The sequence below is a fragment of the Dipteris shenzhenensis genome, chromosome 15 (genome assembly GCF_047967505.1).
Source record: "Dipteris shenzhenensis isolate YYH24624 ecotype China chromosome 15, Dip_SZ_1.0, whole genome shotgun sequence".
Lineage (NCBI taxonomy): Eukaryota > Viridiplantae > Streptophyta > Polypodiopsida > Gleicheniales > Dipteridaceae > Dipteris > Dipteris shenzhenensis.
This window is the reverse complement of record NC_141610.1, coordinates 16,810,367-16,835,447: the sequence shown is the minus strand read 5'-3', so window position 1 is coordinate 16,835,447 and position 25,081 is coordinate 16,810,367. Positions and strand designations below refer to the sequence as shown.

At 39.0% G+C, this 25,081-nt stretch overlaps 1 protein-coding gene across 2 annotated transcripts; it reads right to left on the bottom strand.

The window, feature by feature from the left end:
- Nucleotides 1-830: 830 nt before the first annotated feature.
- LOC147893457 (protein disulfide isomerase-like 5-2) lies at nt 831-9,591 on the bottom strand. 2 transcript variants are annotated; one of them, XM_087386692.1, is made up of 5 exons: nt 9,186-9,591; nt 7,133-7,236; nt 6,661-7,031; nt 2,101-2,411; nt 831-1,683 (listed from the first exon to the last, which is right to left on the bottom strand). In XM_087386692.1, exons 1-5 carry the CDS (start codon nt 9,579-9,581, stop codon nt 1,351-1,353), a joined length of 1,515 nt encoding a protein of 504 aa, XP_087242818.1. In that variant the 5' UTR covers nt 9,582-9,591; the 3' UTR covers nt 831-1,350. The 2 variants fall into 2 exon arrangements, with proteins under 2 accessions (XP_087242818.1, XP_087242819.1); XM_087386693.1 differs by having other exon boundaries at nt 2,101-2,408; nt 9,186-9,589.
- Nucleotides 9,592-25,081: the final 15,490 nt, after the last annotated feature.

The window sequence follows — 25,081 nt, the reverse complement described above, 5'->3', positions numbered from 1 at the left end:
GCTCAGAGAGTATAAACAATGGAAACCCAATTTGACACATTAAGAAAAATTTGCAATAAACGCATGTCATAAAGCCTTTAGGAATTTCAAAAATACGTTTAGAATGTTATAATAAATTTGCAATCCTTGCCTTAAAGTGGCTAGCTCAATACTACCTGACAATTTAATATCCAATTAGGTTAATTGTAGGCCAAATAGTAGAATCCAATTTCACAAGTCATCAAAAGACAAAAGCTTTGAGTCGCCCTTTGAAATTGCCTTTTGTAATTTACTGGTGTTATGTCATTGAAACTCACAAAACCTCTTGCTTTTTGTTTTATACAATTAAATATGTTACCATGAAATGGATGAAATGTCGCATATGCTGTACAATATTCCCTTGCATCTCTATTCAAAATCTTTTCGCTAGTTTTTCAGGTCTCGTGCTAATTGCCACAAGATAGATCTTGAAGGTGTTTGAGAAGAGGTGTCCGTATCAAAGATAAAATATTCCAATCGTCATCTCTTTGCAGCTAGCATTATTGTCTAGCCAACTTATGACCTCACCTTCCTACAGAGGGGTATTTCATCTGTATCCCATAAAGCACCGTGCATCGTTATTTGCACCAAGCTCTGACAATTTTGCAATTGTACGTTCATCCACTTCTGGCACTTTACTATTATATTATTGTCCTGCTCTGATTGATATGTACATGTGCAAATCAAAGGTAATGTAGCAGTACAGTACGTCCAAGGTCAAATTTTTTGCCTATGCAAAATTCCAAAATTTTAATGCAATGAAAAAGTCACAAAAAATAAGACCCATAAATCTTCAAAAATGTTACGTATCAGTGACATTAATTTTCTCAGGTGGGTGCACATGGCTGAATTTGAAGCGTTATTACTACATGTCCTCACTTTGTCTTGGACTGGACCACAAGAAGGGAGGGAGCAGCTGCTCAGGGGTGGCAAGGTGGGTAATCAATTTGCTGGCAATGATGACCAATCATTGTGAAAACTTCAACTCATGACATGTTAAGGATAGTACAAATAATGTCATTTCCGTTTACATCATAAACTCCTCACCAGATCATGCATAGAGCTAGGCCAACTTCTCTGCTCTATGTTAACGATTGGTCATGGTTCAAACCATAACTGTCTTAGCAGTGTTCTTTCACTAGCATTCAAAAAATTCAGAACTGGAATCACCAAATCTTTACATTACTAGACTCCCCTAAAACTTTGCTGGCCAAAGGTATCTCTATTCATAGAGGCTCAGGTTCTTGCCCTTTCATGAGCTTGTAAGGTAGTTCTTCTCATTGCAGTGGCATAAATGATCACTGAATACTAACAAGTCACCCTGCTCATATCTTAGTCTTCTTTATCTGCAGCATCAGGAATGCTATTCAAGTCTGAACTGCTACAGTCACTGCTCGAGGACTTCTCATTGCTGGTCCTAACAATGCCATGCCTCTTGCCCATCTCAGCATTTTCTGAGCCCCAGATATTCTGAGCAAAGATTATGACTCCAACAACGAAGACGAGGATGTAAACAGTCTTCACACCAATGTTTGATGTGACAAACTCCATGAACGATGGTCCCTTCACTTTTTGCCTGCTGGCCTTACCGTCCTTGAACTCTTGCAGAAAGTATGTGATGAATGCTTCTGCTTTCTCTCCACTGAAATCGTATCCTTCAGTATTCTAAAATCATATATAACACCAAAATTTATGTCAACAAGAGCCCTGCAGATTGTTGCAATTGAACAAATGAATAACTTGCATAATTTTTTATTATTTTCCCACGCCTTTTGAGAATTGCACAATAACTGGAAACTGCATACACAAATCATTTATTCATTGAACCCTTAGAAAAACAATACAACGTCAAGCATCCATCACACAAGAGGGAGAAATGTTTCTTTTACCCTTGGACCGAGGGCGAGAAAAGAAGGGGGCGGGGCTTTCTGAAAACTGAGGAACGTGGAAAGACCTTACAGATTATTACAAAGGAGAGGGGTGTGCGTGGGGGGCCACAAACAGAGGGAAGAAGGTGAAACAAAGCTTTTAATGCACACTACTATGCATCTCTTTGACCAAATGTTTTCAATGCAATCTTACCACATGATAAGTGGAGTCTCCATCCCAGATGACGAGGGTGGGTAAACTCGAGTGTTGGTTAATCTCAAAAGTTTTAACAAAAGAAGGCCATTGAAGTGCATCCACATATGCAAAAATAAAAGCCCGATTGGCAGGAGCTGCAGCCTTTAACATTTTTATAAATGACACTGATTGCTCAGACGTTTCGTCCTTCAAAAATGCCAAGGCGATGGGCCGCCCATCCTCCTTTAAACTTTTAATGCTCTCAGGAGTTACCAGGTTGACACGAGGTAGAAGATTTTGTCGTACAAACTGTGCCAAATCATTCCCTGCTGATATCAAAATTCAAGGGTTTATAACTTGTAAGCCACAGCCGAAATATCGAAGTTCTAGATCGATACTGAACAGATATATTTTTAAAGCATGCAATTAGTTGTCTTCTCTGATGACATGATACGAGATGTTAGAACATCGTAAGTAGACATTTTGTCTATTTCAAGTTTGACAAATATGTTTGCCTGTTTGAATACCCACAAACATTATAGTAGACTTCATGCTCTTCTGATAGAATGATATAATAACATAGGATGTTTATTCTAGCTTGCTTCTAAGTAAACTTGTCCACAGGATTTTAGATCTTTTTGGAATTCCATTTTCATTCGTAAGTTTGTTGCATTTTACTGCAGCTTGCATTGAAAGTGGCTTCATGCCTGTCCTTTCTCTTGGATCTGGAACACATATGTGACATCTCAGCAGAGAAAAATAACATAACAGCACAATTTCCAATTTGGGCTGTCGATTTTGCCACAATTAGGGAAGAGTAGCACCGAGATAAGATGGCAAGGCAGCCATCTACAGTGCACACACTCACATGTGAGGCGTGACAGAGTGGGCATCTTGAAGGGTGGGTGTCCCAGTGCCGATGATAACTGCCAGACTATCCTTTGCGTGACAGCAAAATCACTGCCTTGGATAATCACCTTTGCAGGTTATTTGACTTCAAGCAGATGCAAGGCACAATCGTCCTTAGCTTCATGGGGACGTTGAGAGCTCAAGGCTAATGCCTACAAAACTTTTCATAGCGCCACTGCAAGCCTGTGTATCCACCATGTAGCTGACACCTCATTGTTACAACCAGATGTATCCACCCTGTCTGATTTTGAGGCATTTCATCCCATCAAAGATATGCACATATGTAGAATTCCTTCCAGGCACATGACTCCACACATGCCGAGGTTAAACTGCTATCAAAGAACTCTTAACACATTCTTGTCACCTTGTTGACATCTTTCAATGTGACAACTTAGACATGTCGTCATGACACACGTTGCCAATCATCTACATGGATTGGAATTTAATCTGTGGGACACCATATCCATGAGAGCCATGCGGTAGAGATGGCCTAGGGTACAAGTAATGATCACCAGGGACCAGAGTTGTACAATGACTCGGATTTGGAGACAAATTCGCAATAGATCACCCTCTACGGGATCTTTATGTGCAGCATTCACATTTAGAATGTAAGGGCATTACTCAATGGTTTACATTCCCATCCTGTTTTAATTTGCCTTGGTGGTGAGCCTTGGGAAGAAAAGTGAGATACAAAGGTAATGAGGCAGGCTCGAGACCATTTAGTCACCCTTATGTGAAACAACAGAGTAAGGTCTCCTAGACATCGTTTAGGTAGTAAGCTTTCGATCACCAATGGAGTCAGAGACTCACGCTGGGTCTAAGCCAATATGCATATAATAATCTTCACTTGGTCAAAGTTTGGCCTAAGCACAAGCTCTCTCCTCTAACTATGAGGTTTAGAACTTGGGTTTTTTATACGTTTTAACTTCAACCTTTATTCAAATTTAATAAGGACCAAGCAATCCCTAATCTGTTAGTCAGCATTAATTACCTCTCTCTCTCTCTCTCTCTCTCTCTCTCTCTCTCTCTCTCTCTCTCTCTCTCTGTTTTCCCTTTTTCTGATGCTATTTGTTTATTTGATTTTCTCACTAACCATGGAGATTCTTGCACCAAACTCTCCTCCCTAAACCACCCCTAGTAGATTGCCTCTCTTGCACTTGGCTACCTCCACCTGGCATCTATCTCGCATATCAGCCTAGCATCCTCAAGCTGTCCCCCTGTCCAAAATCTCATTGTCTCTTCCTAGCTCCATCACTTTGAGCTTTTTAGCTTTAAATAGAATTCCTTTCAAGAGAAACAAACCGTTTGTTCCAAGAAGACAAACATCCGTATACTCACATGTTGCAACATAATGAAGACAACAGCCATGACTGTACAGTGTAAACTGCGAAGTGATTTCCCGTGTGGCAAGGTTGACTTATTGCTTATACATTGCAGATAGAAAAGCAAATGCATTTTCCAGGTTGGCTCTCCCTCTGTTTCTGGTAATGGCAGCTCTCAACTCGCCTTGAAAGGCCAAAGCTCATTTGCACAGCAACAGTCAAGCAGGTTACTAATATCCAAGATGATTGAGAAAAAAGCAAACAAGCATCATGCATCTCACATAAAAGATGGCTTTCTTGCTTTCATAGCTGTCCAAATTCAGGGGACATCAAGGAAAATCAGACAATCAGCCAGGACACAACAATCCACCCACTTGCAATCGTTTTCATTCAGGTCAGGGAGCATCTTCAAGGCTATGGACATTGAAACAAGGAGAACAAGACTGATTGTGGCTTCCACAAAAGAAAGAGCTACACAAAAAGAAAAAAGTCAAGAGAGAAGGCTAGAATGTAGAGAATAGCACATGCAAAGATGCTGACTCCATGGATAGCAGGGACAATAAATTCACATCACCTAGAGAGGAATTGAGCCTAAAAATGGACCCATTACATCAACTCATCTACACTTGACCTACTCCTGGATCAGGTAAAGACCAGGGAGAGGGAATCTAACTGTCGTATGCCCTAGGGTAAGGCTACCTACAAAGCATGAAACACCAAATGAAAGAAATCTCTATGCGAAAGAATACTGTAAACAAGTGTTCATTCCAAAAAGAAAGATCTACAATGCACCACCAGTACCCATTCGCCCCTGCTCCAATGCTCCTCATATGTGGGAGAACTCCTCTGCCACATGGCATTCTCCCCATTCCAAAATGCCACATAGCACAATAGCCCTATACACTCACTCTCCAGGCAAAGAACAGATCCTTTCTGAACACTAATTTATAAGCTCAGTTAGAATAACTTTCACACTTCTCCTAGCATCCGAGGCTACCCCATAAACTTCCATAGATCTAAAGTCTAATCCACAGATGAAGGAAGATGTTGGCTAAGCTGATCCTGCCCACCCACCAGCCTCCAAGTTCTAGAGAAGGGACAGGTGTCTTCATTTGCTTTTTTAGAAGTCCTAATCTACTCTTTTGTCTCACGAAACTGTAGAAGTTTGCCTTGAAGCTAAGTGTAAGGTTCTGCAGCACAAATGTCCTAGAGGACGAGTTATCTGCACTCAGAACTATTGCACAAAGAAAAGCAAATGAGTACCAAATTTGTTGGCACTTATACCAAAATCCCAGCGCCATCTACCATTAACAGAGTTCTTGACTCCAAGGACGGAACAGACTTGGTCATTGCACTTACAGGGCATGCTCAGATGGTCTCAGTCCGCTCCTGACAGTCCACCTCAGTTGCAATGAAGGCCCTAAATTCTAACCATAGCAGAAGCCCTTATATTCACACCCCTTTCTGCTCTCCATAGCCTTACTAATATGGTCAATCACACCTATCGGCTTGCTATGCCCTGCTCAGCAAAGTTGGCATGCATGTCAGCACTATGTATGCACATACCTAGATGAATCCAGGAACATTCCCAAACTCATCCTCTAAAAACACAACATAGTGCAATTTCAATCTCATGATAGTCACTCACAAGGTTGAAAACCATAAACTCCATCATGCATAGCAGGGACTAGCTACTATGACATCCCCACTGACGTCATCAGCGCCCAACAGTGGGTGTAGACCATAGTATAAAAATATGCTCTCACACATACAAATCCACACACCCACACATACTTGAGCATCAATTTATACAAAGTCTTCGTACTGAGTTTCTGTCGGCACTCCGGAGGCTAGCACTAAAGGAGAAGGCTAATCAAAAGGTAGTCCAAAATCTCTTCATTCAAGCTACAACTGCTTGTGAAGTCTAAACATTTTCATTTTAGTCTCTCCCCAACGAGCATCTAAATCTAAATCTAGCTGATAGGGCAACGCACCAATTAAGATAGAAAGAATTATCACAATACCAGCAGGCCGCAACTTGGACGAAAACTTCACAAGGTGAAATTTGCATGTCCGCTAATACGACAGAAGCATATACCTAGATGAATCCAGGAACATTCCCAAACTCATCCTCTAAAAACACAACATAGTGCAATTTCAATCTCATGATAGTCACTCACAAGGTTGAAAACCATAAACTCCATCATGCATAGCAGGGACTAGCTACTATGTATGCACACATCAGATTACATTCAAGAATAAGTTTTGCCTGTAATCCCACATCAACAACAGGTCTATTGAAAGCTACAATTTTATTATTATCCAATTTTGGAAAGGTGTTTCATACCTTCAAAAGGTCCATAATAAACTTCTTTTTCGTCACGACCAGGGCGGATAATTATAAGAGCAGGACCTTTGTCAAAGTCATAAAAATTCATAGCCTCTTCTGAGAAGCTCTCGACAACCAAAAACCAAGCTCTGCTTTTGTATTTCTTGGCTAGCTCTGAGATAGCAGACTTTTGCAACCCAAAGCCAATAAAAAAAAGGAAGCTGTCATCTGCATTTTGTAAAAAATCTTGTAGTTCTAACTCATTTCGCAACTCTTTCACATCAGGACTCGCAAGTTTTCTTAGATGAGAAGCGAGAGTGGCCGCTTTGCGAGGACCATTATAATCCATAGGGAAGCCATTGACGAAGAACTTCAACGTCGGGTATGCACTGAATCTCAAAACAGTGTACACAAAATTCATACCAGGACATTCAAGCCATTATGATCTAAGAAAGAAGGAAACATACAGAAAACTAACCAGTTCACGTACCTGACACCATATTTGGATGCAAGTTTGGTATATTTATCTGCATTTATCTTCGCAAGAACAATTGGTGGAGCATTCTCTACAAGCTGAGGAGCAGCTGCATCCAACTGTCCAGGAAACAGCCATTTACCGTTCAAGCTTTAAAACCCACAGTCACATTAAAAAACTGTTCGCTCACGACTAGTTAAAAAAAGACCAACAGAACATTATTGACCACATACTGAAGAATGTTGTAACAATTCAGGATTTACACAGATCTCTATGAAGTACATAGCAATGATGCCTTGTAAGCAACAAATGCAGATCTCTTAAGATCATAGGCCTTGAAAGGATCACTTTGCATGAAGCTGCTTGCCAAATCACCCATTAGATATAACATGTGGCATTAAACTCTAAAGACGCAGTGGGCCCTTTTCTGGTCTATAATAAACTCCATCCATTGTCAGAAATGGGGGGAAGATAGAGAGTGAACTAGCAAGGGATGAAGAAAAACGAGATGCTAAGATAGCTAGACACTGAACGTACGACACACACTTTGAGGGTTATGTATCGTCAAAGCAAAATAACAACTCAAACCAGCCCTAACTAACCCAAGGGGGGGGAAACCCTAACAAGGGACAAAAGTGCCCCTTGAGTGAAGTGTCCACACTAAGCCACTACTAATATCTTACAAATCAGCCCTATAGTGATAGTTTGAACATGTACAAGGTGATAGAAGTAAGCTTGAAGCTTTGCAGACAACGTCCAACTTTTCTCTGGGGACAGTAGGAGCTGCAACATTCTGATGTGTAGGACAGTAGATCAAACTGATCTCTCCTGCATGCAAGATCTTTCCGACATAGTGATAGAGTATCTCAATGTGTTTTGTGCGGGCATGAAACACAAGATTCCATGCCACTGCAATAGCATTCACTATGTTTCCTCCTGCATCCTCCACCTGTTCTCACCCTCTCCTCCATAAGCAGCAAGTAGGTCTCTGCCCTAAGTTCAGTCCCCCCTCTCCAATGTCCAGCCTAGGATTTGAGCTGGGGGTATACATCCCACATCATCTTAAAGTATCTTGGCCTGCGTGCTCTTCCGGGATCTTCTATGCTGCCCCAAGGCAGTTGGTTGCCTGCTGACAGGAGTTATACCCTTCAGGGCCCCCAGCTCGAGCAGCCTGTTTACGCATTGTTCCCATTTCGCCACCCCAGCCCCTACTTATTACCTTACCAACACTCATCTATTGGCTGCCCCGGATAGCCTCTTTGAGCAGAACTTTCATCATTCACAAGAGGTGTGGCCACTCTCACTTATTGTGACAATCAAAGTTCCATTGCTTGGGCAAAAGAATCACGTATTTCCTACATTATATGAAACACATTGAAATTTGCGATCATTAAATCAAGGCTTTATCAAGGATGTTTTCACTAATCTCATTATTGTTTATCTGCAGACAATATCGTGAATATCTTCACTAAAGCCTCTACAAGGACACATTTATATATATATCTATTATCTATATATCTAGATGACCAGGAACATGCCCAAACTCATCCTCTAAAAACACATGGTGCAATTTCAATCTCATGATAGTCACGCATGGCAGGGACTAGCTACTATGGCATCCCCAATGACGTATCAGCGCCCACATTTGTCCATCCCAAAGCAACCTTAGGATGAGGGATAATGCCAAGGGGGAGTAAAATAACAATTTTAAATTTTTACTCAAGCGTTTCAGTTTTCCCATAGGTTGCTACATCCTTGTAGTATGGGACTTCACATACACTAGCTACTTTACCAAAAGCCTTTGCCAAGGACACATTTGCAAGGAGACGTTCACCAATTGGAAGACACACTTTTGTGCCTTACATATCCACTTAGCCTTTGCCAAGGGCACGTTCATCAATTGGAAGACACACCTTTGTGTCTTACATATATATCCTGCTTATACAAGTCATCAAAATAATCAACCCAGCGCGTGTCTTCTGTACGTGCTTGAGAATTGGGCAGAATGAAACTGTCCTGCATCATTTTGATGAATGTCAAATCCAAAATGAAGAAAGGACAGTCGCACCTCGGGGGAGAGGATCTTGCAATGCCCACACCAAGGTGCGTAGAAGTCGACGAAGATGTGATCGTGCTTAGCAATAGCAGCATCAAAGGTGGAATCTGTGAGCTCGAGGACGGCCTGGGAAAGAACTTCATCGCGATCCGCAGCAATCGGGAATGGGGATGCGATCAAGAGTAGAAGAAACAACGAAATCCCTCGCCAAATATTGGTACAGAAATTCGCCATAGCTCTTTTCCGTCTGGTTAAGAGTCCCTCTTGCTCTTCTTTGAATGTGCGCCCGCAGGTTATGGAGTAGGGAAGGGCGATGGAAAGGAATGAAACAGGATGCCGGCGACCTGCCGGTAGGCTGGGAGCCGGGAGCCAAATTCGGTCGGATTTCGATTGGGAAGGCCGACACATGGCCCTTTCCGGGGGGCAACCATGTGGCAGGTTTGGCTGCCAGTTTTTGGGAGGCGCATTCCACCTTTTGAAGAGGGCTCGATCCAACGGTAGAGATTGAATCTCCATGTTTGTTGGTGCGGCACAACATGATTGTACCTAGTTCTTAGAAGCAACAAACTTGAAAGTAGCAACAAACCTGTGTGCATTGCACATTCTTGCTTCACCACTGCTCCACCAAAACCAAATGTTATCCTAAAAACCCTTTGGTTTGCTACAATGTCTCTCAGTTTGCACACAACAATTACATATCAAACGTCATCTTAATTATTCTTACAATCAATGATCTATCCTTGCTCTGAATTGCAAACTAGAACAAGTAACAATGCCATGAGAGCAAGCTGATACATTTTCAAAGTTCAATCAAAGCAAGTTGATACATTTTCAAAGTTCAATCAAAGCAAGCTCATACTTGCGAAGCACCACACAACCATACCCTAAGCAAAATAAATAAAGGGCTCAAATTTCCACAAGTGCATCACTTACGGTAAGCATCAACTTCAGACAAGAAAGGATGGTGAACAACACGAGGTAGAAAATACGGGGTGACACCACTCTTGTATTCAAGAAAAATATCGAGATTCTAGGCATGGAGGGATGAAGATGATCAAGTAGAATTTGCTACTTGGCATGTACTTTCTTCATCAATTATACTTCAATTACTTTCACTCAAAGCGAGAGAATTTCTCATTTCTGAGGTTCATTCACAGCATCAAGTTTAAAGTCAGAGATTCTTGAGATCAGCTATCAATGAGAGATTGGCCGACCAACCAACCAATTCAAGTGCTACAACCATGTTCTACGAGGATGTAAAGAGAATTGGAGGAAGAGTTAGCATACAAGCTTTCTACAAAGAAAAAACACATCGCTTACAATGATGCAACGAGTGAATCAAACAATCGTCAATATATCTACTAGCATAAGAATTTGGAGAGAAAGCAAGCAAAAGAGAGTAAATTGCAACAAGAAAATGAACATTTTTTTAGATGCAATCTTGCACACACTAGATAAGAGCGATTTTAGACTCCTAGGCATCCCAATGGGATTTGAGGTTTCTATGAAAGATAGATGGGACTACTTCCTAATTGATATAAAGACAAAATTGAAAAGTAGTGGGCTCTCTAAGCCAACTTGGTAGGGAGAATAGTGGTTTTAAATCACTGTATTTCTATTGCTATATTATATCTCTCTTGCTAGTCCCCCTCTAGAATAGCATTGCTAGTCCCCCTATAAAATAGCATTGGACAAATATATTAAACTTTGCATATATTTCTTTTGGGGAGGGTGATAATAGCACAAAAAGAAGAATCTCTATAATAAGGTGATCCTTTTGGACTATACCTAAGGAAGAAGGGCAACTGGGTATGGTTGATATACAACACTAAACTTACAAGCTTGCAACTACGTGGATTATACAGGCTACCCTAAATCCAGATATGGCCTCTAGTCCCATGTACTACTCAGGAACTTCTCCTTAGTTAGACCAATAAGAGCTCCTAAATAAAAACACTACCCCAGATTGTCAACACTATGTAATCCTGAACCTTGCACTAGTAAAAGAAGTCAACTTTGGAAATCCTTATAGTCCTCCTTTGAGGCCAGCAAGACGCAACTTATATTTTTAAGTAAAGAGGATTTTATAATCCTTGACTCAATATGGGTCACTGTCATTTCAAATAATAATACTCTTGAAGATAATGATTTCATTAAAGCCATCTTGTTATTCAAAAAAGGTCTGCAAAGTTGGGGCCAACTTTTGTAAATTAGAAGGGAATTCACAATATATAATCAAGATCAGGCTTTAATAATAAGAAGGCTAAACGTGTAGTCAATAGTAGACACTCAGTGGAAAGGTGGCAATACTCTAATATTTTGGAAATAATTCAACTAGGTTAGATGTTCTCATTTCTTCCCCATACCAACACTCACAACTGACATTGGGGACGTTTACAAGGTCTTGAACATGATGGAAAACCTCTGATAGTAAGCACAATGGGAAAATAGATTTTTCTAGATTTGGGATAAGGCTATTCTTGAGAAATTGTCTGCTCTACTTTGGTTAGTTTTGCACAAGGCTGCTGTCTCGGTGGCTGATTGTAGGGGCGAGGTAGTAGGCAAAGGTATGGCATGTGCAAGAGATGACCATGTTTTAAGAAAGATATTTTTCAACTTTTTGTTGAATGCCAAATGCAAGGAGGTCTAAAAAACCATTCAAATCCAAGTAAGAGAGCCACGGATCTAGAAAGTCGTACTTTTAGGAGATGGTACTAAAGTCAAATCTGGAGTGTGGTCTAAAGTCAAAGCACATTCTTTGTGGTGTATATGGGTTTCTAGAAATAACTTGCAAATCATTGGTGCAATTAGCAATCATAAAGAGGATTTCATGAGATGGTTTGTATGAACAAGGTTGCTCTTAATTTGTGAAGATTCCTTTGATGTCCTGGCTAATATGTTTTATTGCAATGGACCGACAACAAGATCAAAAGTTCATTTGGTAGCAAATTTTCAACTACAATGATGCCCTTGCTTAGCTATATAATGAAATTGATGCTCATGACTAGCCTTTTGATACTTGCAAGGTGATGCAAAAAGTTCTCCAAACTCAAGGTCCCCTATTTTCTTTCAGGTCAACGAGAAAATGTAGCAATGCAGTCTAGTTGTCTATGCTTACTATTTTATACTTGGGTTTACACAAGAAGTTTTAGCTCAGAGGGTTTTGACATTCTCAGAAAGCTTTGCTAAAAAATTCTCCCCAAATCCACCCAAAAGAATATTTTGTTACTCTCCCTTCAAGTGATGGAAATTTTGTAATGATGAAACAAATTGTGATCCATCACTTTTGATCTATTGATATGATATACATACACTTTTTCTACCCAAAAAGGGAAAAAAAAGTTTGGTATTGAATCTATGCAATCTGAAAAGGAATCCTTATTTGATTTCTTTTCCAAGTAGCTGATATCCTCTAGATTTATCTCTAATTGTACATTCAATCCATCAAAGATGACTATAGCTATTTTGTTGCTCTCCCTTCAAGTGATGGAAATTTTGAAATGATGGAACAAATTGTAATTCGTCAACTTTTGATCTGTTGATATAATAGACATGCACTTTTTCTACCCAAAAAGGGAAACAAAGTTTGGTACTGAATCTATGCAGCCTGAAAAGGAACCCTTATTTGATTTCTTTTCTAAGTAGTTGATATCCTCTAGATTTATCTCTAATTGTACATTCAATCCATCAAAGATGACTCTATAGCTATGTTCCATCATTTGTGCAACTGATAAAGTGTTCTTACTGAGTTTTGGAACATAAAGTACATCTTTCACTACTCCTTTTGTACTAGTAAAATGACTAGACTTGGTGTGTTATCTACGGTATAGAGATCCTTCCAATGCTTTGATCTTTGTAAACCATCTCCTATGTCTTGTCACATCAAATGATGCACCACTATCGAGGTACCATGGATCCTAGTCAACATGGTTAATTTGATAATTGAATTTGTCCTTGGAATCACAATCAATGTCCTACATACAATCAACCACAATGTACATTATGTTAGGTTTATTTTCCTAATGATTGTGACTATGATGTCCAGTCTGATAATTTTCTCTTCCACAAAATTTCCTCTATTGCCGCTGCTGCTCTAGATTGACCTCCTTGGTCGCATTGTTTGTTGTGGATGTCCAAACCCTGTGATAGTAGTTGCATTGAATTTTTGACATGGTGGTTGAAATTTTCCTCTATTATAGTGATTTTCTCATAAGTGTTGACATTGATGCTTATTTTGATGTTGATGTCCACTTCTCTAAGATTCTCTTCCTCTACCTCTATATATTTGAGATTGTGAATGCTTGCTCATTAGATTAATCTTTCCTTGCTTGCATGGCTTACGTCTAGAGTTTCTCATAAAGTTGCACTGATTGTATCTCTTCAAGTGATAGAACTTGCCTTTGAATGGCAATACTCTGTAATAGACTCTCATATCCCTTAGTTAGTCCATTGAGAATGACTTAAACCATCTTTGTGGGCTTCAAAGTCTATCCTACTACTGCAAGTTGATTGTTGTAGACTTTCATACTAAGTACATAAGCATGACCAGATTCATTATTATTTTAAAAACTTTGATTGATCTAGTTTTTTAGTATTAGAATTCTAGAATTGTTGTTGGACTCATAAAGAGTTGAGAACATATCGCGTGCCTCCTTACATTTCTCAACCATGTTTAGTTGTCCAAGCATAACACCTAGAACATTCTACTAGATCAAGCGATGGGCATACTTGTCTTTCTCCTCCCATTTTGCTCCTACAATGGCAAGCTTTGATGTGGGATCACCAAATGGTCTAGGTGTCGACCATTTTACAAACTCCCACTTATCTTGTAATATAAGTTCATTCTCCGTGCAATACTTCCATGTACCATAATTGGAATTTTCTAGCTTAGTAGATGCCTTCGAGTTGAGGTTCCTAGATGTAGACATGATACAAAAAAAAAAGTATTCAAAATGCTTGTGAAATACTATCTATATCAACTATGTGTGAAATACTATCCATATCAACTATGTGTGAAATACTATCCATATCAATTGTGACCTACGAACGATAGAAATTGCAATATATCCAATCTATTGCAAGGCTTAATATGGTAATAGATGTTGAGAATATTCTAGAAGGCTTTAAAATGTTCAATCTATGCACAAATTCCAAAAAAATAGCCAATAAGGCATGTGAAGTGCAAAATGAGTAAAGTGAATTTGCCCCCTGATACAATGCTAATACCCTTGAAAACTATGAACTCTACTAACTGAACTATGGATGGTAGTGTTTCAAGATATGTAATGAGTGTGAAACTGCATGTGAGTGAAGGGAATAGATCCAATAAGAAGTAGTTGGGTGCTAAGCAATTGATTAATTGGCTATTGTGGAGTTGAATATCCTTTGAGATTCTCTAAGCTATGCTAATCTATGCTACACTAACTATCATAGCAAAGTAAAGTAAGGAATAGTTTCTTTTCCTTGCTCGTGTTGGGGTTAGATGTGTTGGTAAAGTTGCTTCAATTTGGAAAGAAGTGGTTCTAAGTTAAAGCACAAACTATCAGATGCAAGTGTTGAAACTTTCTTGTGGTGCAACAAGCACATGGAGCTCAAAAAATGGTTGATTTAACGTTTTTGACCACCCTCATATTCTTCCTAGATTGAGATAAGACTTGATCAAGAAGAGGGGTCAAAATGGTGATGTGGCAATCGGGTACACATCTAGTGTGTGCTTATAAAGAGGTGAGCTTATGGAGCATTGTAGTGATGTGGTAGGTGTGTGTACATGTAGGATGCACTGTGGTGCTGTGAAGTGGTAAGTGTGCCTGTGAAGAGGTGGGTGTGACTAGCAAGGGATGTGCAATGTGGTAGAGAGGACATGGTGGTGTTGAGGTGGCAAGATGGCAAGGGATGCCACATGGTAGTGATGACATGGTAATGATGAAGTGGCAATGGATGTGTGCATAGAAAGGGATGTGTTCCACATGGTAGTGATGAGGTGGCAAGGTGATGTGGCTCATTACAATGGAAATGGTGACATGAGAGTACTGATGTGGCACTATGAGGTGGTAGATAAGGTGCCATCTGTCAAATCTATGACTACTATTTATTGTGGTTGGAAAAAATGTGGCATGTCAGAAGCTTGATTGTGGAGAGACTGGTGACATGGGAGATAAGTCTACCATGTGTCAATCTAAAAAACCAGAGAAAATTTTTGTCGGCGTACGTCTATAAATGAAGATTTCCATTGCTCTTTCTTTTGTTCTTCTTTCTTCTTTTCTGTGTCTTGTATCTATCCTTTTGTTGGCTAGTTCTATTGCTTCATTGTTTTTTGTTGTAGCTTACGTGATCCTGCATTTTTTGGCTTGCTAGGCTTGTACTACTTTACAAAGTGATGCTAGCAAACAAAGCAACGTTGGGCAACTAAGGTTTAGGAAGGAACAAACACAATCAAGCAGTGGATACTCAAGTAGCAATAGAGGTGTCAAGTTGTCCCAGTCTTTTTTGAAGATTCATTCATCATTGATTTGACCTTATCTAGTTTGTGTTGTTATCAAAGTGCACATAGTGTTGATAGTGGTTTTCTATTGCTAGTGGTTTGGTGTTGTTATCAAAGTCTGCTTGAGTGTTGCTTATGGTTTTTCTTGCCTGTTGATGCACTAACTTGTGGTATATGAGTTGTTGAATTGTGTTTTCTTTGTGTGATTTGTTGGAGCATTGTTCCATAGCTGCTCCATCTATTTGTTGCTTGCTGCTATCCTACACTACGCATCAAAGCTATTATTTTTTTTGCTTTTATAGGTTTGAGTCTTGCATTCCCTAACTATGTTGGTGCTATGCCTACTTAGTCATAGGAGTTTATTGACTAGCTTGAGTTTGTTGCCCATTTTAGCTCTGGTCATGGTTAGTCATTAAGATTGCATCTGTCAGCTGGTCCATTAGCTATAGTTATACAAGATAGATCTACCTATGCTCCTTTCCTATCATAGCTAACTATGATAGGAGGCTTGGTTGTTGAGTGCGATTGCTATCGGTTGAGAACTTGCTTGAAACTTTGCTTGAGAGTTGTTGTATGCAAGTTGACAAAGCTGTTATGTAGTAGAGAGCTATGTTTCTTCTCTTCTCACAATAGGATAGGTATCTCTTAGCCTCTCTACCTCTATCTTTAAATCTCTCATAGGATAATAGGATATTAAAGGAACACACACATTCTCACAAGGATTAATGAAAACTCAAAAGTAATGAAATGTAGGAGAAACTCTCTCATGTAGTAGGAGACTATGTCTCTACTCTTTCTCACTCAATAGAGGTAAACGAAAGAAAACCTTTCTCAAATGAATGGACAAAATTTTCTCTCACCGAGGAACAAAAGAAGAAACACTCAATCTCTCTCATGAAGGAATGAAACCTCACAAGAAGTCTCACTTTCTCAACAAGGATGTTGCCTCCTAGAAGGCAAACCATGCCCTGATGCCTTGAGCAAATATGAAGAGGGGGAGGAGAAGAGAGAAAGGGCACAACGAGATAGCACACCACAAAGGACTAACTATACACTATATTAGTTGAAAAGAATGTAATACATACCCTTTAGGAGTAGGGTTAGTATTTCTAACCTTGTGCCTTTTTAGCACTCTTTGTGTTAGTGTATGCACATTATGAACACAGGATCTTGAGATGAATCTCAATAGTTTATTCTATTCTTTTGTTCCCCCATATTTCCCCTCTACTCCCCTGATGCATTTTGCACGCATAAGGATTTTACCTATTTCTTTTCTTTTTCCCCTCTAGAGTCCATACCATAAGCTCCTTAGTGGAGAGTGAAATATTAAAGGTTAGGGGGAGAGAAGATGGGGAACTACCCTACATTGCCATCCCCTTCATCTTCAACTTCACCTAATACTTGGATACACATTTTCTCCTCATCACCTCGCCCCTCTTGAAACCCCCCCCCCTGTCACCTCACCCTCTCCTTACCTCCTTATTTTTGCCTTATTTGATGTTCCTTCCCTTGCCCCTTGAATCTCTCTCTCTCCCTGAACCCCTCCTCGTTAGCCTCTTGTCATCCTCCTTGTCTTCATGTGTGCCTCCACATCTTGCTATTTGTCTCCTTCCCTCTCTTTTACTCGGGTCTTTCTCCTCTCCCTTTCTAGTTAATATCAGGCTTGGGTGTAATACAAAACTAGCCATGTAATCCATCAAAGAGATGGACCTTGCTAAAAATGTTGGTCAAGTTAACCAAAGGATTGTATTATATACACACTAGAATTTGAGACATGTTTTCATACTTAATAATTTTGTACCAAAAAAAGTGATCATGCAATATAATCCATATTTTGGCCTCACAAGTCACTTCCAAATGCATCATAGCATGTGTAAAAAGTTGAAATTAAAACATATGTTCAAATTTAAAACTTGAAATGTAATATTCTTCATGAATTGAGATTAAATCCCCGATCATTTGGAATGGGGCTCCCATGATGGTGTGGCTACTCTATCCAATCATTGGATTGGGTGAGGTGGGAAACCACCATCATCATGGTGGCCTATTAAATGTTGATGTGTAGATATTTTAGCTATTCAGAGGTGTAGTTGTGGAGCCATTTCTTTGTCTTGTCTTTCGATAGTTTGTGGTATTGAATTAATTTAATTTGATGAATGCATGAATGTTTGAATTGATTTATTTTATTTTAATATAATTAGATCAAAACATGCATAAATTAAATATTTAATTTTTATGTTAAATGTTTGCATGTATATGATTGTGACATTCAGTGATGATTGATTGCAATTTGCTTCCATTCAAGTTGCATGGATGATGAATGATTAATGTTATATATTTTTTGTGTTCATGTTTCTTAGGTTTTAGGGTTTAGGTAAAACGTAGAAGTAGAAACATATAAACTTACATATGATCAAATCAATGTAAATGATCTTTCATGAATCAAATTGTTGCACTAAATATGTGATTAATGAGAAATTATGAAAGATAGTACATGCATGAATGATTTATGATAGGTGAACCTTGCATTTTGTGACAATCAATACGCCCCAGCTTAGACTTATGAAAGTTGAACCTTGCATTTTATGACAATCAATACGCTCAAACTTAGACCACCAAAATCTTGAGGTTAGAGCAGTCATATCATGGATATTTTGTTGCACCCAAGTCTTGATTCATGGTATGATAGGATATGCATAGTTTTCATGAATCATGAATAGAGTGACAGTTTGATAGAAAATAACCAATTATTAATTACATGAATTTGAATGAGTGTACACCCTAATTTAAAGGCTTCTATTGTGACATCATTGCTCTGATCGATCCTTGAATTTGATGGGGCAAGGGAGCATCAATATGGAAACACTATTGTGTTTCTGCTCTTTTTGGTTTTTGTACTTCAAACAAGAAGAAATATGTAGTTCATTGTGGGTATTCCTTTCCTTTCTATTAGGAGAAAGAGGAAGTCATAGGCCTGAGGATTCTATTGTAGCATTTATACTCTATCTAATCTTTGGATTGGGTGGGGTAAGGAAGGTGTCATGAGGCTATGGCAATACGGCTCTTGCTAGTCTTCAGAAGAGGTGTTGAATATTCATCATTGATGATCGATTTCCTCACATAGGATGAGAAATTACAACCTACGTCATGTATGAAATGAATTTAGAATGAATTTAGAATGGTTTAGTATGAAATGAACTTACATGTATGAAATGAATTTAGAATGGTTGACATGAATTTACAAATTAGTTCTTTGGCAATCACGTGCTATCCCTACTAGATCAACCAATTTAGACGAATTTTTGTCCCATGGATGATAGCATCATTAGGACATTAATTTAATGATTGTATCATTAGACATGCAATTTATTATAATTTATTAGGCAATTGTAGGATGAAAATCACTTTCCTCCATAATATTATATTTTCAAAAACATTCATCTGGCATGATTATTTGCATAATTTGATTGATTGCGTTACATACAATAGTTCTTGACATATGCTTTCTTGAAATGTAGGTAATACCTTTCATAATTTCACTTGCTTCAGCCTTCATCCTTCAAGCCTAGTCTTCAACCGGTAAGTTTGTCTTACCGATCGATAGGTGGCCAGATAGAACATTATTTGTAAGAATGGATCTTGTGGGAACCATAGCTGAGATAAAGAAGAAAAGGGTCAAGATTGAGGAACTTAATGAAAGAATATAGAGCTTTGTTGAACAAGGTGATTAGGGATTGCATGTCAATCTTCATAAGTGTTTTGTCTCATTGTGAGATGGAGAGGATCACACAAATTAGTGTGGTTATCTTTAAGTGCAAGCAAGATATGGCCTTTCAAATTCAAAAGAGGATAAATGACATGCAAAGTTGGGATCTTTAGGTAGCTTTAAGTTGGGATAGAGATGGACAAGAGAAATTAATTGACTACATTGGTGGGCTTCTAGATGTCTATAAGTATAATCTTCCACTGTCTTCCTGGCAACAAGTAGACTTGCCACAGTTACAATACTAAAATTATTTATGGCAAGAAAGAAGGATGTGAGTACATAGGACGCCTACTAGGGAGACCAAAATAGGCAAGGTAATGAATAAGGCCTACAGATCCTTTGCCCAAACTGCCCTAGTCACTATACATCCTGCACACCAATTTCTAAAGGAGTTGAGTTCAATGGTTGAGTAGGTTGTGCACATCATTGAAACTTGTCATATCCATTGGTTAACATATTTTGATAGGTTTAGTGACGATGAGCTGTTATAGATAGGTGAAAATTTTGCTAGTGGGGCAAATGGCACTACATTTAAGGTGGGGTTAAAAGGATTTCTAGGCTTGCATGAGCATTTGTGGTTCAAGGGTTAGCATTTTCACAGAGGGAATGATAAAGTAGGGCATGACATGCTTCAGGTTAGTGTAGTTGCATTTAAGCATCCAATGTTGGTGTGTGCAGGTAGGTGAAAAGATTGCTAGTGGGGCATATGGCACTACATTTAAGGTGGGGATAAAAGGAGTATAAAAGGATTTCCAGGCTTGCATGAGCATTTGTGGTTCAAGGGCGAGCATTTTCACAAAGGGGATGATAAAGTAGGGCATGACATGCTTCAGGTTAGTGTAGTTGCATTTAAGCATCCAGTGTTGGTGTGCATTCTGGCTGAAACCAATAGGAAACCCTATGAGGTTATCACACCATTTTTTACTAGTTTTACATTAGATACCTTTTTGAAGTAGCTTCCAAAGAGTAAGAGAGATATTCACTACACATGGACAAGTAGTTTGGAGGCTGAAAATGCAATTGGGCCATAAAGAAGGGGGTAGAGAAAATGGAGCCAATGGTTGATATGCTCGAAAAAATAGTTTTTTTCACCTACATTACTGTTGATGTGGATCATGCTTTTGTTTTGGGACTTATGTCAATGTATGAACATTGTTGGATTGATTGCAACTTGCATGCTTCTAGTGTTGTTTTGGATTGTGCTCCCAAAGGGCAACCAAGAAACAGGTAGAGTTAGAAGCTGACTACCAAGCTCATGTTGCAAAGAATAAAATTCACTTTTATCCTTTCAAGTAGCTCGCATCAGTACATGCCTTCTACTTATTCAATTTCCTTGGATTTATATGCACTTGGCTAGGTTTTCAAAGAGTTGGCATCTGGAGGATGCCCTTTTCAGCAGAGGATGCACTAGAAGTTCCAAGAATTGCATGGATAATTTCATATGGTAGAAGAGCCATGACAACACACCTAACCACCATGAGTGAACTTGTGATGTCAGAAAATCCTAATGAAATAAAAATAGCTTCTAACATGGCGGAATGCTTAAGTTGACTTGGGTGTAAGAGGAAGTTGCCATGAGTCCCATGGCTAAGATGGAGTTGAAAATTTTCATGTAAGAAGTAAACTATGATCCAACTCTTGTACCGAATATTTATTTTGAATGTATGTATTCTTCTATGTATATCTATAGATCATGTGAGTAAATATTGCCTTTTTATGTTACCAAAGCATCCTTGAATGCCTACAAATGTTATCGATGAGTGTATGGCGAGGAGTTTGGGTAGCATTGGAGGACGTAAGTGGGGTGAAGCTACAAGAAGGCTAGAGAACCATCCTTTCAACGAAGAGGAGTCTCATGAGAATTACAGAGTCACACAAGCATGTAGAGAGTATGAGGCTTTGCTAAACATATGCAAATCAACTGCGCAAAAGCTCCACATGATAGTATCGGAAGCTATAAAGTGGACTAGTAAGTGGGTAGAAACAAGTGGTTGAAATGGAAAGCTATGAGGTGAGCTAGGGTTATGTTGATCCTTTTATTTACCTTTTGAGTTGATAGGCATGGAAGGTGTATGACCCAATGCTATACTAATGGAAATATGCAGCATCATGCATAAATAATATTTTCACAAATGAATGGACGAATGCCATATCATAGTGATCTGCCTCTATTCTTTTGCCCAGAAAGAATTCTATATGCGATTTGTGAGGGGGGAAATAGTGGATTTTTCCTCGCATTGGTCAAATGTCACTGGAGCCAAAGTGCAAGAGAGGCAAGGAAATATTCTTAGAGGTTTTATAACCCATTATACATTATGAGAGGGTTGAATAGGTGCACGAATAGTAGCCAAGCACAAACATAGCTACAAGAGGAAATGCATGCATAGAAAATGATTTGAGCAAGGCTTGGGAGGATAGAGATGTTGCAAATGCTTTGCTCATTGGGTATTTGAGTCGAGTAACCAAGGTCATGATAATGCACTAGAAGGTAGATTGGTTGCCTTGGAAGTAGCTCATTGAATGCAAGATCAATTAGACTTTTGCCTAGTAAGGAGTCAAATGAAAGACCAAAACTAATATCTAGTGATGCACCGGGAGACTTAGAGAGTATTATTGTTAGGTGGCCAAGATTGATTTCAAATAGCATTGATGAATTTCCACCAAATGTTGCATTAGGTGGTCAATGTTAATTTGTGTGGTGCATCTCGACATGTCTATGAGAGCCTTTGTGACACCTTATGGTCATTGCTATCATTTGATTTGTCTTTTCAAGAGCCTTCCAATATGTTATCCCTATAAAGCATATTTAATTAGAAAAATACTCATAAATGATGCATATGTTATTCGCTATTCAAAATAGAATAGCTCTCAAATTATAGCATATCCACAATTCAATCTAGTTGCTCCTCAAAGTCATCCACAATCTTGGTCATAGGGGGTGGCAAGTAGGCTAGCCCTTAGTCATCATCATTGAAAACCTCCTCTTGACTTGCACACATGGAATAAGGACCACCGTATAAATATGCATCCTAGAATTATGTCCCTTGTATCTCTTCTTGCTCATTGCATGCTTGCATTGACTTCTCAAACTCCTCATCCTCAAGATTGTACAATAACCTATTTCAATGCAAATACACCAATTTCTCTACTCTACCTACCAACAATATGAACATATTTATACATGCTCACTGCTTGAATTGGTAGTAGTTGGAGCAAAAATGTTCATTGTAAGAGGCTGTAACTTCTTCAAACTAGACCCTTTTATATACCACCACTTGTATGCAACATGTTCCTTGGCCATTGTCCTCACATAATCAGAGTTGAACGATCCTTCTTTTTTTGCGATAATTACCGAAGTCTTGCATGAACTTACTGAAATCATGAGTACACTACGTCGTGAAAGTTTTCCATTACCTTTGATATTAAATGATTTTGCACATTTTACTCAAGTTCTAATAGCAAACCTATGCTATGTAGAGAAGTATGCACCCCTGTCCAATGATATCACTGATTTTGCACATTCTACCACTTAAGATCCAATAGCAACCCTATAAGATGTAGAGAAGTATGCACCCCCTACAAATGATTTCTCGGATAAGAATGCAATGTCATTCGTAAGATACGCTAAAGGGTGTATCAATTCTATCATGCCAATCAAAGATTAATCATAATGCCACCATATCATGTGAGCTTTTCCCAAAGTAGGCACCTTTGTGTCAAAATTTCTTAGTGCTTATATGACAGGTCAACTCACAACACTCGAACCTTCCACTCCTTTCTAGAATACTATTTTTGTAATTAGTGCATTCACATACCTTGCTCTCTTTCTCGTCTTGTGAGGTCAAAGCTCTTGTAGCTAGTGCCTTCAGATCTCTTGCTCTCTTTCTCTTGTTCTTTCCAAGCCAGACAACCTTGTGAGTAAATTGTCTCTATGATAGCATTTCAAGTATCTGAGACGGATTCCATTGAATAGAAATGAGTATAAAATCTTGTGTCAGGATGTCTCTTAAGAACTTTCTGGATTTTTGTCTATATATGCCAAGGACCCAGAACCCATTGATGTGTCATTACGAATATCACTCGGCTGAAATTGAGAGTAGCTCACCAAATAGCCATAAAATTGAAAGTGTGTGAGAGTCCCACGCTCTCCCACCATTTGTTGCGGTGGGGAACTCTTTTCTAACTTCTTTCGCCAAATATGAGAGTTGTTTGCACACATGATCTTTCCTCCACGAGATGCATTCCCAATAGAGGTAAACAAACTCTACTATAAGGTAATGTGCTTAAATACCAATCATTGACGTTTGTTATTGAAAGGCATGTATTATGAAAAGAAGGATTGTAGCTACACACCATTGAGAATGCCCAATTCTCAACATATGCATTAGTGTGTGTAAAATTTGTAGATTCCTCCTTCCTCCCACTAGATACAGTAGTGCCAGTCATTGCCATACCTGCATCCTTCTTCTTTTCCTTCTCAATCCATTTCTTGCACTTGAGGATGTAATATCCAAGATTCCTACACTAATTACACTTACATTTTTCTTTTTCTCACTGCCTTAGCACCCTTTCCAAAAGTACTAGCGAAAGCAGATTTGTCTCTATTACCCCCAAGGGGTTACCCTTTGCTTTTATGGCTTGTAGGAGCAAAAGCCAAATCTGTAGCCATCAACCACTATGGTTTTGCCTAGATTGCTCCTCTTGTAGGAGTAAATTGACAAGCTTGTCAAATGTAAGCATGCATCATGACTTCTAGCCATAAACACACGCATAATCGTGGCACAATCTTAATATGAATCCGGCACGGCATTATCACCAATAGAAGTTGTATTTACATCAACCCTTGCGTAAATACAACTTCTATCCCAATGCACCTGAATACCCACTCTTGTAATTATATAAAAGAGAAAAATATGAAACTATGCTCACAACCGCCATCATGAGACTCTAGGCATGCAAACAATATACACGTGAGTACAAAGTAGATGAAAGGTTCCAATCCATGATGGAGATCAAATAAGTAGGCTCTCACTCTAGGTAGCACCGATGTTAAAATGTTGCCATTTGGGACTTCTCCTAAGAAAATAAAGAGTAATCTTTATTAGAATCGACTCCAGTCGAAGAATGGTGAAGTTGGTTAACCAAGAATAAGTTTTATTGTTTTTACTTTTGCCTTGCATTGGTAAAAAGAGAACTGTGGGGAAGCCCACAAGGGACTAGAACTAGTCCAAGAACTAGAATGCATGCATTTGACTAACCTCTAATGGGTTAAAGTGTTGGTATTTGTTTTGGCAATGTGTAGGACCAAGAGGAGTGCAAAAAGGCCCAAGAATAAAAGGGGAAAGTGCAAAAAGAAAGTCCTACAAAGCAAAAAGCATCTAAAGAGGACCCCACAAGGCCCAAATCAGCCAACAAATCTAGGGCAATTTCCAAGAAAATCTTCCTAAAGCTGAATTTAGGAAAGCTCAGCTTTTTGAGAAAAGTATGCCTAATTTAGGCCGAGAAAAGCTAAAAAGCTAGCCCCAGCTTATTAGAAAGCTCTTGCTTTCGGGTTGGAGGCTAAGCCTATAAAAGAAGAGCCTTTGAGCTCTAGATCACACAGATTGTACTCAGTCCATGCTCTTGTGAGAGCAAGTTGTACAAAGCCTTATTTTATTGCAA